The sequence below is a fragment of the Camelus bactrianus genome, chromosome 11, assembly GCF_048773025.1.
Source record: "Camelus bactrianus isolate YW-2024 breed Bactrian camel chromosome 11, ASM4877302v1, whole genome shotgun sequence".
Classification (NCBI taxonomy): domain Eukaryota; kingdom Metazoa; phylum Chordata; class Mammalia; order Artiodactyla; family Camelidae; genus Camelus; species Camelus bactrianus.
In genome coordinates, this window is record NC_133549.1 from 16,894,164 (window position 1) to 16,910,814 (window position 16,651).

Consider the following 16,651-nt stretch of genomic DNA (forward strand, 5'->3'; position numbering starts at 1 on the left):
CTTCCCAAGCAACCTGGCTCCCCGTTTCCTGCCACTGTGCTTCTGCCCGACAGTGGCACTAGTGGGCACCCCTTCCTTAGTCCTCTGGTCGGCTCCCAGGCTCCGAAGACTTCAGGGCTTGTCCCCTGCCACTCACCCCAGGAGGCCCTCCGTGGTCTCTGCTCAGGGCATCTCTGGGCATCCTAAGCCACTCTCAAGTCACCACCCAGATCCATGTTCACCTCCTGCTTATGCTCAGCAGCCAGGGCAGCTCTGGGTGCCTAAGAGGGGTGACGCCCTGATGACACATGGGCCCCTCAGGCTACGTCGTCGCACTGCGGCTCTGGCCTGCTGGCTCCTGGGGATGCCCCAGCCCTGCGACTCGTACCCCCCCAACCCCATGCCCTTCTTGAAACGCTCCTCCCCAGACTCCCAAAACACCGCTCCCAGGGCCCCCTTGTCGTCCTCACCTCTCCGAGCCTCAATCTGAGGACACTCGCTTCTCTGCCCCATGACCTCACCTGCTCTCCAGGCCTTGTCTTCTCTTTCCGTCAGAGACTTCTCCAGCCCAGCCAGCTCCCTAAGCTGCACACTCAAGACCCGCTGCCCGCAGGCCCTCCTGACTTAGTTGAGGACTGATGCGGAGATGTGGGAAATGTAGGGGCCGGGGAGCAGCACACAAGGGCTGCAGGGAGGCTGCTCTCAGCACTCGGCCAGGTGCCCAGGGCAGAGAAGGCCCACTGAGCTGGGCCTGGCGGCATGCGGGCAGGAGTGCCGGCACGGTGAGGCCCTGGGGTTCTGCCTGCGAAGGCTTCCAGGGGGAAGAGGGCCCACCTCCAAAGAGGCCACCCAGGGAGAGCCCAAGGACGCTGGGACTGCGTTGTTAACAGTCCTTAAAAGTAAGCCTCCTGGTCCCCGCATCACCCAGGCACCTGCAAGCCCCACCAAGGTAGAACCCGGGCCACACAGCAGAACAACCTGAAACCTGGAAGCCAGGAACGGGGGGGCCCACCAAGCTGGCCCGTGTGCAGCCAGCCCTCCTGCCCCAACTCCCCTCTACCAGCACCCAGTGTCCCCGAGCTACATAGGTAAGGATGGAGTCCTGGGGCGGGGGATGCAGCGATGCAGGTGAGACAGTCCCCGAATCAGCCACTGGCACCAGAGCTCGTGTCTCCTGCGGGTCAGTGACCCCCACTCACCCACATTCCGTCAGCAGCACTAATGACCATGACCCTCTTCCCACACGCGCAGCCCAGCCCACAGCCTCCCCCGGGGCTGCGCGCACAGCACGCCCGGTGGGATGCCGCCACGAGGGGGATGCCCGCGCTACAGCAAAAACAGGAAGTTGCAACAGATCCGAAAAACCGTAACAGTGATGAAGGAGAAAATAAAAGCAAAACATATGTCCCCGCAAATTTGTTTGTTACTTGGACAGATGTCACTCTTAACAGAACAAACCCAACTGAAAGTAAAGCCCAGATCACCCTGAACTACAACTCAGCAAACACAAAGCGAGCTCTGCCCCAAGCTGCGGGGAAAAGCCAGCGCCACCAACGCGCCCCAATCAAGCCCTGGGACACAGAGCAGGCAGAGGGCCCTGAGAGCAGCCGGGGGCGCCTCTGGGCAAACGTGACAGGTGAGTCCGTCCCTCCCTACCCCTTCGGGGCCGCCTCTCAGTGAAACGGCTGCCAAGGACTCTGCAGAGAGAGGCCTCCTGAGGGTTTTAAATGCACTGACACTCGACCCAGGTCTCTGGTTCCCCAATATGGGCTCCCATGTGGCCAGAGCTCCTCCCACCCCAACTCCCCACCCACCATCTTACGGAGCTGGCAGTGTCCACTAACAGCTGCCCAAAACCCTGTGTAGGCAACACAGGCTGCTCGGAGCTGGGCTCGTGCTGGGGTGGGGGCAGCTGTCCCAACTCATCCTCAGGACCCTAAGACTGATGAGCAGCGTAGCCAACGAGGCCACCAGCACCCCAGTGCAGCCTCCGCCAGGTGGCCACGGGGCCCTGAGCGCACGGCCCACCCCAACCCAAGGACAGCCAGGCCCGAGCAGGGAGGCTCGTGCAACCAAAAGCCAACTAGGAAGAGATGGCCGCCGGGTCTGGCACCATCGGCCCCACAACGCCATGCCGAGTTGACACAGGCGGCAGGAGGCCTGGCCAGGCCAGAGGCAGGCCTCTAGGAGCCTGAAGACTTGTCACCTCCATGGTAAAAACACTTTCCCTAAACAGAAAAATGGGCCCTGAGTCGGCTCTCCCTCATGTTCCTCCAGCATGAAGTGTCTGGAAATACCGTGTCTGACACCTGCGGAGGCACTGTCCTCTCCAGACCTCGAACCCAGACCAGTACGGCCACGTGCCCATCAAGAAGGCGACACACCTGCCAGCCCCACAGGGCTGACCTCCTATCCTGCAGGCCGGCTCCCCACAGCTTCAGGGCCAGAGCTGCCCACTCCCAGAACCCCCGCCTGGGAGGCGTCTGCGGCCCAGGTGGGTGCACCGTGGAGCAGCCCGGCAGGCAAGGCCCCGGCAGACCTGCTGGCGATGGTCCAAGACAGCGCCGGGCGTGATAGCTGCGCGGACCCCAAGGAGAGAGGCAAAGGGGCGGGAGTAGAGGACAGTCCCCCAGAGGGACCATCACACCTCAGAGACTGGGAGAAAAGAACCCCCCTGGGAGAGGGGCTCTCTTCCCCTAACCCGCGGCAGTGTCCACGTCCAGGCCAGCGGGAGGAGAGGCGGACAATCCTTCAGGGAGCCCTCCCCGCTCCTGCCCACCTCATACAGATGGATAACAGCACAGACTGACCGGCACACCCCGGGGCGTGTGAGCTGGCCACCCTGCCAACCCGGTGGAGATGAGGCAGCCCGCCGCCCACCCCAGGCCACGGGCAGAGCTGAGGCGGCCCCCTCCCCGGCGTAACTGTGCTCAGAGGTGTGCCCCCATCACAGCCACCTCTTGTCTAAGCAGAGAAGGCCTCTCGTGGGGGCTCCGGCACCCTCTGCCCCACTCACAGAGAGACTGAGAAGTGTGACCACCCCAACCACACAGTCAACAGTTTGCCAAAAACCACTGTCGATGTGGCGCCTACTTGGTGGGATGCCTACTGTTGGGAAACAGAGGCCAGAAAATGCAAACAGCAACCACAAGGAGACCCAGCCGCACACCCACAATCCAAGGGGCAGCAGCACGTGCCGGCCGGCAGGGCGGTGTGCTGGAGCACACGGCCGGGGCGTGCGGGATGGAGCCGCTGCTCCGGAGAGCGGGCAGGCAGCGCCCGGAAAGCATAAACCTTCCCCGGCCACACGGCCAGCCCCCGCACCCCTGAGACACAAGCACCACGTCCACCCAGAGACTGCACGCCACCGTTCATGGAGGCCCAGCCAGGAACCACCCCACGGCCACCTAATGGAACAGTGTCCAGCGCGAGAAGGGACACAAGGACCACAGCCTGACGCTGAGACGTGAGACTGTGGGGAGGGCAGAACTGGAGCCACGAAGTAGGCCCAGGGGCTGGGGCTGAGCTCTGCCAAAGGCTGGGGAGGCCGTGTGTAAAACCGAGGCGTGGTGGTGACTGCGCGACGGCAAATGTTTTCTGCTGCCCTGTACACTCACACCGGGTGAACTGTGTGCCTCCACCAAACTGTCACAAGTGCAGAGGAAGAGACAGCTGAGCCCCAGCACCTGCAGACCTCCCCACCAACCCCTCGGCCCCAAGAGCTGCCCTGACGCTTGTCCCCAGGTGTCCGGGGTTGCCAGGTCAGCGGGGCACAAACTTTTCCCAACTCAGTCCCCACCCCTGCTCTGACGGAGCGTTGGTGGCCCTGGACATGGTCAGGGTCCCAGAACCCAGAAGGCTTGCAGCTCCCCTGGTTCCCAACAGCCACGGCCCCTCAGCCCCGCCCAGTCGGGCAGAACCCAGATCCCACTCCTGCCCTGCCAGTCAGAGGCCAGCACACCTGAGCGCAACCAAACAGAACAAAAGCACAAAACTTGTGATTAGCTGAGGTGGAGAGAGAGGGAGGGATGGAGAAAGCAGCATGAAGCTGGGGACACTGAGCTGTTACCAGGGGGAGAGGACATCCCGCCACCGGCGGCCAAGGGGACTCCTCGGGAAGGAGCGGCTTAGGCCAAAGCACAGAGACAGGAAAGCACGTCCCCTCCGGGCACAGGAGGACCAGTGCAGCTACAGGCGCACAACGGGGCGGGGCAGGGGCCACAGGTCCCCGACCCCAGGCAGGGGAGCGGCGGGAGCGGGAGGCTCCTCTCAGGCAGCGACGGGCAGCCCAGTGAGGCTGTCCCATCGGCCACAGACATGAGTCCGCTCTCAGGGACGGACCCGCCAGGCAGCCTGGGCGCTGCTCAGGCAGGGACACGGGTGAGGACGAGGCTGCTGTCCACGGAGGCCTCCCAGGGAAGGAGAGGACAGAGGCCCCGCAACTCAGGAGTCAGGTGCCGGGGGCACCGGCCAACACCAGAGCCTCATACCTGCCAGGGCATCCACTCCCTCCCTCACCTGCCACAGCCATTGTGCCACTGTGCCACTGTCACCCCTCCCTCCCTGATGCACCAAAGGGCCCTGTCATGATGGACGGCAGAGCTGATCGCAGCAGTGGCGACCCTTCTGCATGGCCCTGCACTGGGCACTAAAGGTGGAATTCCCCCCACAGAGACCCCGACTCAAGCTGCACCTTCTTCTTTCAAATCTCTTTTGGTTCCTAAAATAACTACTAGTCATTCAGCAGCCCTGAGAGGTGGAGCAGAGAAGGAGGGCTGTCCTCAAACCAGAACAACAGCTGGACTCTGCCAAGGGGGAAACGGGCCCCTGACGTCCAGGACACAGTCCCAGACACAAACTCCGGTACTCACGGGCCAGATGAGCCAGGAAGGCCTTGCAGACATGAAGTGACCAGGGCCAGAGTGCAGACACAGGGGTGGAGATTCTGCGTGGCTCTGCAGTGCCCAGAGACCCCCGAGAAGAGTCCTCCCGGGTAGTTCAGATGAGGTCAGACCTCAGGCCGCTCTGCTCAGACAGGGAGGGAGGGCAGCCCCACTGACTCCCTTTGGTCAGAGCGAAGGACTGAGAAGTCAAGGGCCAAAGGTCACCGTGACCCACTGTGACCCCACAGCCGTTCTCCTGAGGATGGAGCTGACTTCTCGTTCACTCAAGGGAGAACCAAACCTCCTTGAGCCTGTCGTCAGCCCAGGAAACCCCCTCCTGCGTGCGGGCATCAAGACCAGCTGTGGGTGCAGCCGGTCCTCCCTGACCCACTCCAGATCGTCACATCCCCGCGCGGCCCAACCAGCTCCCGCGGGGTCTCACATCACCGGTGCACGGAGGCCGGCCACCCCACACCTCCCCAGAGCCAGCCTCAGCCCCACTCCTCCTGCTCGCCGCTCCCCACAACTGAGCCGCCAGGCCCCCGCCGCCGCCCACGCAGCAGACCCGAGGGGACGCCCTGTCCCGGGACCACTTCTGTCTCCCGAAACGAACCTTGTAAACTCAAATTTTAAGTTTTAGAAAACTGCCAGTGCCCTCTAAACTCTCGTCAACAGAGCCAGGCAGATGCAGGGACCAGGAATAAAGAAGGGCCTGGAGGATGGCGGGAGGTCCGAGGTGCTTCCCCAGACCAACAAGGGACGGGGGCCCCACAGGCGCGGGGAGGAGCAGGCGACCCCAACCTTGCCCACTCCAGAGTCACGTAACTCATCGCGTGATGCCACTGCGCGGTGACTGCTCTCATCACCTCACCGCAGCCAGCGGCCCTGGTGCTGCTTCGTCCTCGCGCATCACTAATATGACTCCCAACGGCTCTCTCTGCAGTGTCTTCGCCAGGACGGCGTGTGTGAGCATCCAAGCTCCCCCATGAGCTCAGGGCCACGCTGGGAGGGGCCCGGCCCAGCACCGGCCCTACAGAGGAGCTCACGCTGGCACCTCTCAGGCTCAGACAGAGTCCATGTGCCCCAAGTAACCACAGCAGCAACAGAAGGTAGACCTCGGGAGTCACCTGTGCTCATCTGGGGAACCTGCCACATTCTCTCTGAGGCCCCCCTCCCTGGGCCCTACGGTCACTCCCCCTAAGCTAGCTTAAGTGGGAAGGGCCCACACAGAAACACGGGGAGAGCAGGGAGTGTCCACAAACATGGCAACAGACAGGCGACCGTGACGCCACTGAGACCCTCCGCTGCCTTCCTGACTAGACTCCTGGACCCCGTTCCTCCCAACAGGAGATGCCGCCGCCCACCCCCAGGACAGACCCTGAGGCGGTCAACATTTAAGCAGCCATCACGCCCCAGTCCCTTAGCGAGTCCCGCCCTGCCCCCAGGCAGCGTCGTAAACGGCTCGTGTCAGCATCCTCCAGGGCTGTCCAGCAGGCCTTCCGGCGGTGTGCACATCACCGGATTCCAAACATGCAAGATATTTGAGACTTTAAATCTAAGAAGTGCCTCCCCCACCAGTAACCCTACCCCTCCCTCAGCACCTCCAGAGCCAATAAAAGGAGGAGACGCTGCAGATGAAAGTGTGCCCTCGGCAGCCCGCCCAGGACAGGGAGAACAGCCGCCCGAGACCTAGGACGTCGGCAGGGGACCGGGGGCAAAAACCGCCTGCAAACTGGTTTCAAATTCCAACCGCACAGAGCTTGTCAGACTGCAGGACGTGGACAGGGTGCAGGTGTGGCTTCCTGGCGGCTTCTTCGGGTGACCAGGCTGAGACCCTGTCTCCTTGGGCCCTACTGCCCTAGGGACAGGCCTGGTCCCAGTTCTGTAACTCCCCCATCAGAGAGGACATCTACAGAGTCCCAAACTCAGGCAAGCAGACCAAATTCCCACAAAGTCCACTGAGATTGCAGCTTAGAGGCAGTAATGCCAGAAGAATGCAGAGACACCTCCGCCATGGGCCATCCCGGTGGAACGAGGGGCCAGGAGTGCCCGGAGGGAGCCTGGGAAGAGGCCCGGCCTGTCAGCCCCACCCCTGCCCCAGTGCCCGGAGCCGGCTTGGGGGTTTGGGGGGCTGTCTGAACAGTAGAGACACCTACGCCTCTGAAATTTGGAAGCCCCAATGTCTTTGACAAAAACTGGTCACTGCTTCATGGCCTGGCCTTATGCACGAGTTTCCCGAGTGATGGCAGAGTTAGAGGGCCAGTCCCCATGGTGCTGCTGGCTGGGCTCTGGGCCTGGGTCTCCGTCCTGCCTGCTGGGCATCCGCAGAGAGACGCTAGTTAAAACACCTGAGTCTGCAGAAACTACCCAGAAAGCCAGTGTGGCTGGAGACGGGCGGCCATGACGGGAGGAGGTGAGAGCCAAACGCACATCTTTGCAGAAAGACAGAGAAGACTGAGCATGGGAGGATGTGGAGAAATCAGTCCTCCCGCCCTGCTGGTGGAAACGCAGAATGGGGAAGCGGCTGGCAGTTCCTCAAAAGGTTAAACGCAAGTCACCAAAACCCAGAAGTCTTCACCCCGGGAACGTGCCCAGGAGGAGTGAAGACATCCACACACAAACTCAGGAGTGAGTATCCACTACAGACCAAAGGTGCAGGCTGCCAAGCGGCCGCCAGCTGGTGAGGGGGGAGCAAGGCACAGCCCAGCCGCACAGCGGGACCCGCGCCACGCCGACCGGAGTCGGGCGCTGACACACGCTGGGCTCTGAAGGCACGATGCACAAGGCCACGTGCATGACTCCATTCATGTGAAACATCCAGAAAAGGTAAACACACAGAGACAGGAAGTGGACTGGTGATGACCAGGGGCTGGGTTCAGGGGAGATAGAGGGAACCGGCCGGGGTGGGGTGGCTCCTAAGGCCACGGAGTTATTCTTTTTCAGGTACAAAAAAAAGTGCTAAAACTGACCGTGGAGATAGCTGAACAGCTCTGTGAACACACTAAAGGCCAGCAGATCGTACACTTCACGTGACGCCATCATCAAACAACATTCCTGGAAGAAGCAGAGGAATCCATGCTGTCAGAGCAAGTGAACAGGACCGGGATGGATGGACGGCCCCGCACGAGGTCCCAGCAGACCTCACCTAGCCCTGAGCTGGAGTGGGTGGGGGTGGGGAGGAGAGGCAGGGACGGCCCCGCACGCAGCTCTGAGGTGGAGGAGACAGAGGACACCCTGTGGTAGCTGGAGGGGACACGGGGTCAGGGAGCTTCCCAGGTGGGATGGGAACCAGGCCACCAGGGCACAACTGAGGGCGCCGAGGCCCCGGCCACCCCGCCCAGCCCAGGGGAGGGGCTTGGGGGCCACCGCACAGCGCTCTGCAATCTGCACAGCGCTCTGCAATCCCCAGGTGGGGTGGAGAAAAAGGGAAACCAGCTCAAAATTGACATGCAGCTCCGAATAAGCAACAGGACAGGGCCCTCCAGGCAGACACCCAAGAGCGAACTGTGCTCTCAGAATCCTACCGCTTGGCTAAGTCTCCTTCCCAAGAAACAGCCTTACCATGTAAGGGTGGGACCGAGTTTTGAAACCACAGCCTGCAAGAATTCACCTTCTCAGTTCACTTCTAGCAAAAAAGAAAAGAAAAGAAAAGAAAAAAACACATAAAGAACCAAAAGCTAGAAACCTCACTTATGGAAAATCCAGCCGTCTCAAGCAAAACAGTGAGCTGTGCCGCCCAGCCACTCCTTGTGGGCAAATGGGTGGCAACAGCTGGGCCCCGCGTGGGCACCACGGAACAGCCTGGGACCCTCCGAGGCCAATCTGGAGACAGCACAGGCAGCCCCAGCCACACCTAGGCCCCACCAGGGAGACGCTCTTCCCCGCAGGTTCAGGAGGGCCCCCAGCTAGGACAGGGGTCCTGCGGGTGAGGGTCCAGAGCCCTGGTCGGGGTTGGACAGGCCACACAGCTACGCCCTTAACAGTGTACACAGTGGGTCACCTTCCACCCTCTCCGTCCGGGCGGGAGCGCTGTGTGACGTGTGATGACGTCATCCTCTAACAGCTGCTGCCACTTTCTCAGCCCCTGCCCCTGACACGGTAAATACTGGTGTCACGAGCTACACGGCCGAGAACACTTCGGGGTCCTCCGTGACTCCTAAGAACGCAAGGGTAGAAGTTTGAGGACCAATGTAAACATGTCTTCTTCACCTTTGTGTATGACATCACAGGGGGAGGAGCACCTGATGGGCCTCTGTGGGGACTAGAGCAGCCACGCCACCCTGGGACCCGACGGAGCCAGGTGTGCTGACAAGAACACAGCAGCCTGCCAGATAAGACGCCCTCTGGGTCGCAGGATGTTAGGGCCAAACCATGGTCACAGTTCACATCCAGAGCTTCAGGGAGTCGTGCTGGATGGGGAGGAAGTGACAAGGGATGACCACGAAACTGCAAAAGCAAACACGCATCACCTGTCCCATGTGCACGAGAGGGAACCGTGTCCTTCCCAGCAGGGCCCGTCCGCTTCCAAGTCAGAGCCCTCCTCCTCGGCCCACGCCCTCCAAGGAGAGGCCACCAGCGCCCACTGTGAGTCCTGGTCGCACAGCAGAGCTTGGCTTCCAGATGGAGAAGCCTGGCAAGAACGAGTCCCTCCCCAGGCCTGGCCACCATCTGAAGACAGTGTCTGTCAGCATGGGCACACGTCACACAGAGAGAGTCACTGAGCAGATCTTCCGAAACCTACAGTAAACCGAGGAGTTAAAATTTCCTTCACTCAAGAATTTGCTGTTTCCACCCACCAGGCTTCCAAGGGGACTGGTTAACGCCCACCCCTGCCTTTCCACACCACTGAGGAAGGACGGCTCCCGCCCTCTGGACCCAGCTGCACACAGTCAGAAACCCAGGCGTTAGGACAGATACAGCAAAGACATCTTGCAGAATTAACCTGTGCACTGTTCATCAAAATAAATGTTCCTTCCCGATATAAACATGATGCAAAACCCCACACAGACTTTGAGAAAAATGAACATTCAGAGAGACCACGTTGCTAAACAAGAATGAATGAAGTTACCCATTTTCACATCAACAAGAAGTGTGCGTATACAGTCAAAACACAACAAAAATGCTAGAACTAGGAATCAAAGATTACTGGAAAGAATGTTTGCACAGCAAAATTCTTTTCCCTTTGAGACTACAGTGCCCCACCATGCTTCATTCTCCTGACATTTCTGAGGCTTTAAAGCCACAACTAACGGATCTGAATCATCTGAGTGAAACCATGTTCTAGTGGATGTTACTGGAAAGCCGAGAATAGAACGCTAAATATATAGACACACACCCATAGCGAGCACTTTTGTAGAAAAGGATCAAACACGAAACTAGATAGAGTTGTCCTGTCCGTGACAGTCAGAGGGCAAGCAGCTCATGTCCAGCAGGGAAGTGTAATACATGGCGCCCGGAAGTCAAAATAAGAAAAACGCCAAAACAGCGCCTACCTTTCATTAATAAAATCACACCTTTCCTGTCCATGAACTGAGCCTACTGAAACTCTTACCCCAAGCTTGCTGCCAGCACAGGGAGGCTGGGCAGAAGCAGGGATGGAAGTGGCGTTTGCACCAGTGGTCTGCACCCCGAAGCGGCCACCCCACTGCTGACCCAGGGAGGGCGGGGAGGGCAGTGCGAGGCCACCTCAGGCTCCATCTGGGCCATCACACTTTTTTCTTAAACAAGCACGCCACTTGGAGACGCGTTCTGCTTTATTTGGGTTGGCAGCGTAAGTACCAACAGCGGGGTGGCACCGTGGCTGCAACGCCGAACTAGGTCAGCCTCGGCCTGCCTCGGGAGCGTGGGGAGCACCGGGCCTCGGCTGGCACTTCTCCCAAGGGCCTCGGGTGCCTGGGTGGGAGGCCCCAGAAGGTAAAGGCCTTGGACTGTCAGCATCCTTTTTTCTGGCCTTGAAAAGCTTCCCGCATCTTTCTCTTTAATAAACAAGAAACATAAAGTCCTCCAGGGCTTTCAACAGAAGCCCCTTGTTTGCAAACTAGAGAGATACTAAGTTACAAGGTAAAATGAGGGCGCCTACACCTCAGAGCAGCCGCAGACTGCCAGGCAGACAGCGAGGCAGGCGGACGAGCAGCGCCAGGGCCACTGAGGGTCGGGAGTGAGAGGCCACAAGTCAGAGATCCGGCTTCGGGAGACAAGGGCTGGGTTTTGGTGACCAGGGCTCAGGGCTGAGGTTCTGGGGTCAAGATTCGGTACCAGGGTTGGGGCCAAGTTCAGGGTATGGGGTCCTCAGACTAGGGGTCTGGGGTCAGGATCTGGGACCTCGGACAGGGATGAGGACCGGGGTTTAGGGACTCCGTAGGGTTCAACCTATGGAGTCTGAAGGCCGGGGCTGGGGGACCAGGATTCCAGGGCTCAGGGCCAGGGTTCAGGGCTGGAGTCCTGGGTCCCGGGGTCCCAGGGCTCAGTGTCCAGTGTCTGGGGTCCCAGGGCTCAGTGTCCTGGTCCAGGGTCCCAGGATCCGGGGCTCGGGTCCAGGGTCCGGGATCCGAGGTCCCGGGACTCAGTGTCCGGGGGCTCAGGGTCCGGGGTGTAGGGTCCCAGGGTCCAGCGCCACACTTACGTCGTCGAAGAGCGAGCCCACGTTGGCCGTGACCAGCAGCACAGCGGTGCCCGAGGCGGACGCCTTCCCCGCCATCGCGGCCTGGGCCGGGGCGGCCGCTCGCTGGGAGCCGGCCGGCCGGGGTCTCCGAGGGCCGCGGCGTCAGCTGCGCCGCGGGGTGGCCCCGGGGCGCATCGCGGGCTCGGCGGGTCGGGCCGGGCCTGGCCGGGGTCCGGCCGCGCTCGCTCTCGCTGCTCCGCGGCCTCGCGCCCGTCGCTCTCCGCCCGCGCTCACCGCGGCCCGCGCGCAGCCATTAGGATCGCGGCCGCCGGAGCTCCCGCAGCGCCGCCGCCGCCGATCGCTGAGGCGAGGCCCGCCCGGGCCGGGGGCGGGGCGGGGCCTCGGGGGCGGGGCTTCGAGGGGCGAGGCCTGCGAGGGGGCGGGACGGGTGAGGGGTGGGGCCGGGTGAGGGGGCGGGGCTGGCGTGGGAGGGGCAGGGAGGGGCTGGGTGCGGAAGCCAGGCAGGGCCTGAGGGGCGGGACCTGCGCGGGGCGATCTGCGTCGGCCCCTGCCGCGTTTGGCCACGCTCCTGTCACTCAGCGGCCTCCCCGCCCCGCCCCGCCCCGCCCCGCACACCGACTCCGCCCTCCGAACCCCTGTGACGTCACGGGCCTGCTCCGAAGGCGCGTCTTAAAGGGGCCGCGCGCTGCTCGAGACTCAGACGGGGCGCGCCTCCTTGAGCCTCTGTGGTGGGAGCGAGTGGTCCTGTGAGGACCGCGCTGGACCTGCAGAGGGGAAGGCCGCGAGGCCAAGCCGCCAGACCGGAGAGCGCTCCAGCCCGCCCGCGCCAGGCGGTCTGCAGTAATGAAAGGGCCACACTGGTGGCTGTAGACGTCCGGACTGTGCAGTGAAAGGTGACAAATAGCCGCCAACACAAACGCTGGCACTAGGTTCTATCCACCAGGTAGCGGCAGGTGGCAGTGACCCCGTGGCCGAGATCCTCTTGCCCGCGCGCGCAGGCCACCTGTCCACCGCCCTGGGGGGGACAGTGTCCACGGAGAACGGGCCCTACCTGCGCTCTGGATCGCACAAGAGACGTGCGCACTGCTCCCTTAGGGCAGGTGACAGGCACCGCCTGCCAGGGCGGTGCGGGCGGGCTGCAGGCCCTGCAGGGAAACAAGGCATCACCTCCGCCTGGTGACCCATCAGGACCCTGCCTGCAGCGACCCCTTAGCCTGACAACCAGACCCCGCTTCACTGAAAACCACTGTCCTGTCATTCAGCAACTATCAGCTGTGGACTAAATGTGTCCCCCAAAATTCATGGGTTGAAGCCCAACACCACCCCTCCCCTCCACCCCCTGTGGCTGCATGTGGGGATGGGGCCTCTAAGGAAGTTAATGAAGGTTAAATGAGGTCATGAGGGTGGGGCCCTTTTCCAACAGCATTAGTGTTCTTATAAGGAGACACCCTGGGGCACCTGCTGTCCCCACAGCCTCCCACCCTGAACAGAAGACAAGGAAGAGGTCATGTGAACACACAGCAAGAAGGTGGCTGGCCGTCCACAGACCAGGAAAAGAGCTCTCTCCCTAAGCAGAGCTGCACCCCTGGCTTCCAGCCTCCAGAGCTGCTGCTGAGGCTGCCGGCTCTGTGTATTCTGGTTCAGCAGCAGGAGCATCTCCCATTTAACTTCTTTGCAAAAGCAGCACGTGCCGCAGATGCCCTTAGCAGGAGCCAAACGTGGGGACGTCTCTGAGGCCTGGAACCTGTTTCCTAAGAGGTGGTATTGCTGTTTCCTCCCTCCCTCTCCTGCCCACAGTGGCCCAGGAATGCCCATGCACACCTGCACACAGGTGCTCGCATACATACAAACTCATCCGTTCTGAGGCTGCACCCGAATTACAGAAAACTAAGCCAGAGAGCCCCCAGCCCCTGCCCCTGGCGCCCCTCAGAGGAGCACCAGACCTCTGGGCTTCTCAACGTGGAGCCTTCATGGCTCCAAGATGTCACTTCACCCCTCCGCCATCTCTCTCCAAGCCACCAACAGGTCCCTACCCAGCAGACGCCCTTACCCTTCGCCAAGGGAGGATTCGCAGTCCCAGAGCCTCCCACTGAGTCAGCAGGCCCACCAGCTTCTGAGACTCCACGCGGCCACCCCTGCTGGGTCACACCCTCAGCTCTGCAGCTCCCTCGTTCTTCCAACTCTCCACTCCCTTCACTGCCAACCCGCTCCCTAAAGTCCACCAGTCTTTGCTCCCAGGGCCAATGGGCCCCTCTCTTTCAGGCCCTCAAACCAGGCTTCTTGTGCCCACAGTCTACTGGGGCCATCCTCACCGCCGTCAGGAGGTCACCACCATCTCCTGACTCTGCCCTGTGCCCGGCTGTCACCCTGGGAGGAGCATCCCCAACCCAGCAGACAGCAGCAGATCCCTGCTTCACCCCTGCTCCGAGGCTCACACTCCACAGGCCCACGTAGTAGCTCATCGGCCCATGGCTGAGTCAGGGCCATGGCAGCTTTGTTTGTCTCTGTGCCCCAGAGGCGACTTGATTGGCTTCCTCTGACTTGTCAGGCTTCTCACATGCCCCTTCCTCTGTCAGATCCCCCCCAACCCACCCACCACACCCCTTGTGCCCCCAACATCACCCATCTCACCCAGAAACCAGGCTCTCATTCCCCTCTGCCTGTTGACTGCCTCCCCTCCCCCACCACACAGGTACAGCCTGTCACAGAGAAGCACTCCGTAAACGTGTATCACGTGAGTCAATGACACCCCAGAGCCATCACCACGCCCAGGGCCAGGGCTGCCCAACTTTCAGGGAGACGTTGAACACTGACGTCACCCGGGTTAGAACCACATTCACAGAACCGCTTCTGCTTGGTGCTCTTGCTCTTTGCCTTTGGAGTATCGCTCCATGTCTGTTACCTTTGCCAAAAGAAGGGGAAGGGGAAAGTTCTCAAAGCCCACTTACCTGGCTTCAGGAGAGGCCTGGCCCACCTGGCATCTGGATGCAGCCCCTCAGCGTTCATGGGCAGAGGAGGGGAGTGGGGGCAGCCAGAGCTGTGACATGAATTCCCTGGAGGAGCCAGCCCACTTCGTCCAAACCAGCCCACTTAGCCAGTCACTCTCCGGGCTCCCGGGAGGGAGACTGACCCAGCTCTCTGGTTAAACAACAATGTGCTGCAAGCTTTTTCAAAAAGGGCAGCACGTTGGCCACTACATATCACATCGGTACTTAGTTTGAGGTAGTAACCGATTTACATCTGAACTCAGATTACCAGATGGTTGAGAGGTTGACAGCTGGGATTCCTTGCCCACAAGCTTAAAAACTACCCTTCAGCAGATAGATTGATGGAGGGAGGGTTGGATGGATGGATGGATGGATGGGTAGGTAGGTAGGTAGGTAGGTGGATGGAAATATGGATAGATGGCACTTTGTAGTTACAAAATGTGTTTCAATCATTTAATAATCAGTCTTCAATACCCCTGCCATGTGGGTCAACCTAATTCCATCATATATAACACTGGGTTAACTGACTGACTCAAGATAATTTTCTGTAAGCAGACAGCCTGGTTGGACCCGGAATGAAAGGAATTCAGGGCTCTGTCCTCTTTTTGAGGGTCTGGACTCGGTCGCTTCAGGCAGAGGTGTTCCTGCCGTGAGTCAGTTAGTGGGCATTTTATTAGCTGACCTCAAATTCATCCGGGAAGGGAGGGCTCCTTTCTTCTGAACTATCTGGATACCTTCCTCGTTAATCAGTTTAACGGTTGCTGTCCCTCGGCAGGCGCTAGTTCTGTGTGAGGTGCCTTACAATCCTTGTTTTTCGTCCTCACAGCAGGCTTACGAGGTATGTATCTCTGTTTTATGGGTAAGGAGACCGAGGCTTTGAGACCAAAACGCTGGCCACCTTCACACAGCAGTAAGCACAGGTGCCGGTCCCCGGCAGCATGGCGTGGCCTTCACCTGCACCCAGCCATCTCTTCACTTATTCATTATTCCTCCAGCTGGTTTTTATTGCACACCTGCTCTGCGCTGTGCGCCACTCCAGACACCACGGAAAGGCGGTAATGTCGCCGGAGGCCGAGATTCCCACAGGAGAGCAGGCGGGAAACACGTGCCGGTCACTGGCTTAGGTGGCCTTGTGCCAGCTTACTGGAAATTTCCTCGTGCAAGTCACATGCTCCTCACAAAATGTTTGAAAAAAGGAGAGCTGTGGACAGAGTGTGAGGAGGAAGTGCAACCGCTCAGGGTTTCTCTGCAGGTCGCCCGGCACTGTTAGCGTTTTGGTGGCATTTCTGCCGGGGGTGTTCACACTTAGCCGCATACCCAGCGCTGGTCATGCTGACCCCTCCCTCAAGCCCAGCACCATGACGTGAGTGGCTCTGGCAGGACCGAACACTCTCTCTAAGTGAGCACTTTGGGATTCACCTGATTGGGGATGCCCTCGCATTGCAAGTTTAGGTTGTTTCCAATTTTGCACGATCAGGTAATCAAATTTAGAAAAGGTATTTGACAAAATTTAACCTCCTTTTTGTGATTAAACACTCCCAACCGACTAAAGATCAAGGAAACTTCCTAAATTTGAGAAAGTGACATCTGAAAAATTCACAGCTAACGTGTGCTTCCTGCTGACAGATTCAACACCTGCTCCCTGAGCTCCGGAACAAGGCAAGGGTGCCCACTCCCACCTTCACAGAACTGAAGATCTGCTGATGCAATACTCACGTGAACTGAAGATCTGCCGATGCAATACAGTAAGAAAAAGAAATAGAAGGCACACAGGTTGGAGACGAAGATGTAAAACTGCCTTTGGTTTCAGGCAAGCTGATCATCTACATAGAAAATCCTTAGCAATCTACAAAAAATGTCACGAAATAAGTGACTCTAACGAGGTCACGGGACACAAGCTGAGAGGCCCGGGCGCGCTGAGCATCTCTCCCAGGCCCGGAGCGGTGTCCACAGCAGGAGCTCACAGGGCACCCCCGCTCCAGCAAATGGAGGTGACTCACTAACCCGGAGACTGGGGCTCCCATGGCAATTCAGAACCTCGACAGTGAGAACACGTAGCTCTCGGACAGAGAGCCCTCGTCCACGGGCCGGACGCTCCGCCGTCAGCGGGACTCCTGCCCTGCTTTTCCCAGGCCCACGGTGACTCCTTTATCTGGTTCGTTCCTAATCCTAACAGCGCC

At 60.0% G+C, this 16,651-nt stretch overlaps 1 protein-coding gene across 3 annotated transcripts in view; it reads right to left on the reverse strand.

The window, feature by feature from the left end:
* Positions 1-11,829, reverse strand: part of INPP5A (inositol polyphosphate-5-phosphatase A) — a 158,036-nt gene extending 146,207 nt beyond the window's left edge. Inside the window, exon 1 of one of the 3 annotated variants that reach the window (XM_074373342.1) lies at positions 11,485-11,829. In XM_074373342.1, coding sequence (XP_074229443.1) covers positions 11,485-11,559 — 75 coding nt within the window. In that variant the 5' untranslated portion in view covers positions 11,560-11,829. The remainder of the gene's footprint in view (positions 1-11,484) is intronic. The other 2 variants (XM_074373339.1, XM_074373341.1) reach the window with 2 other exon arrangements.
* Positions 11,830-16,651: the final 4,822 nt, after the last annotated feature.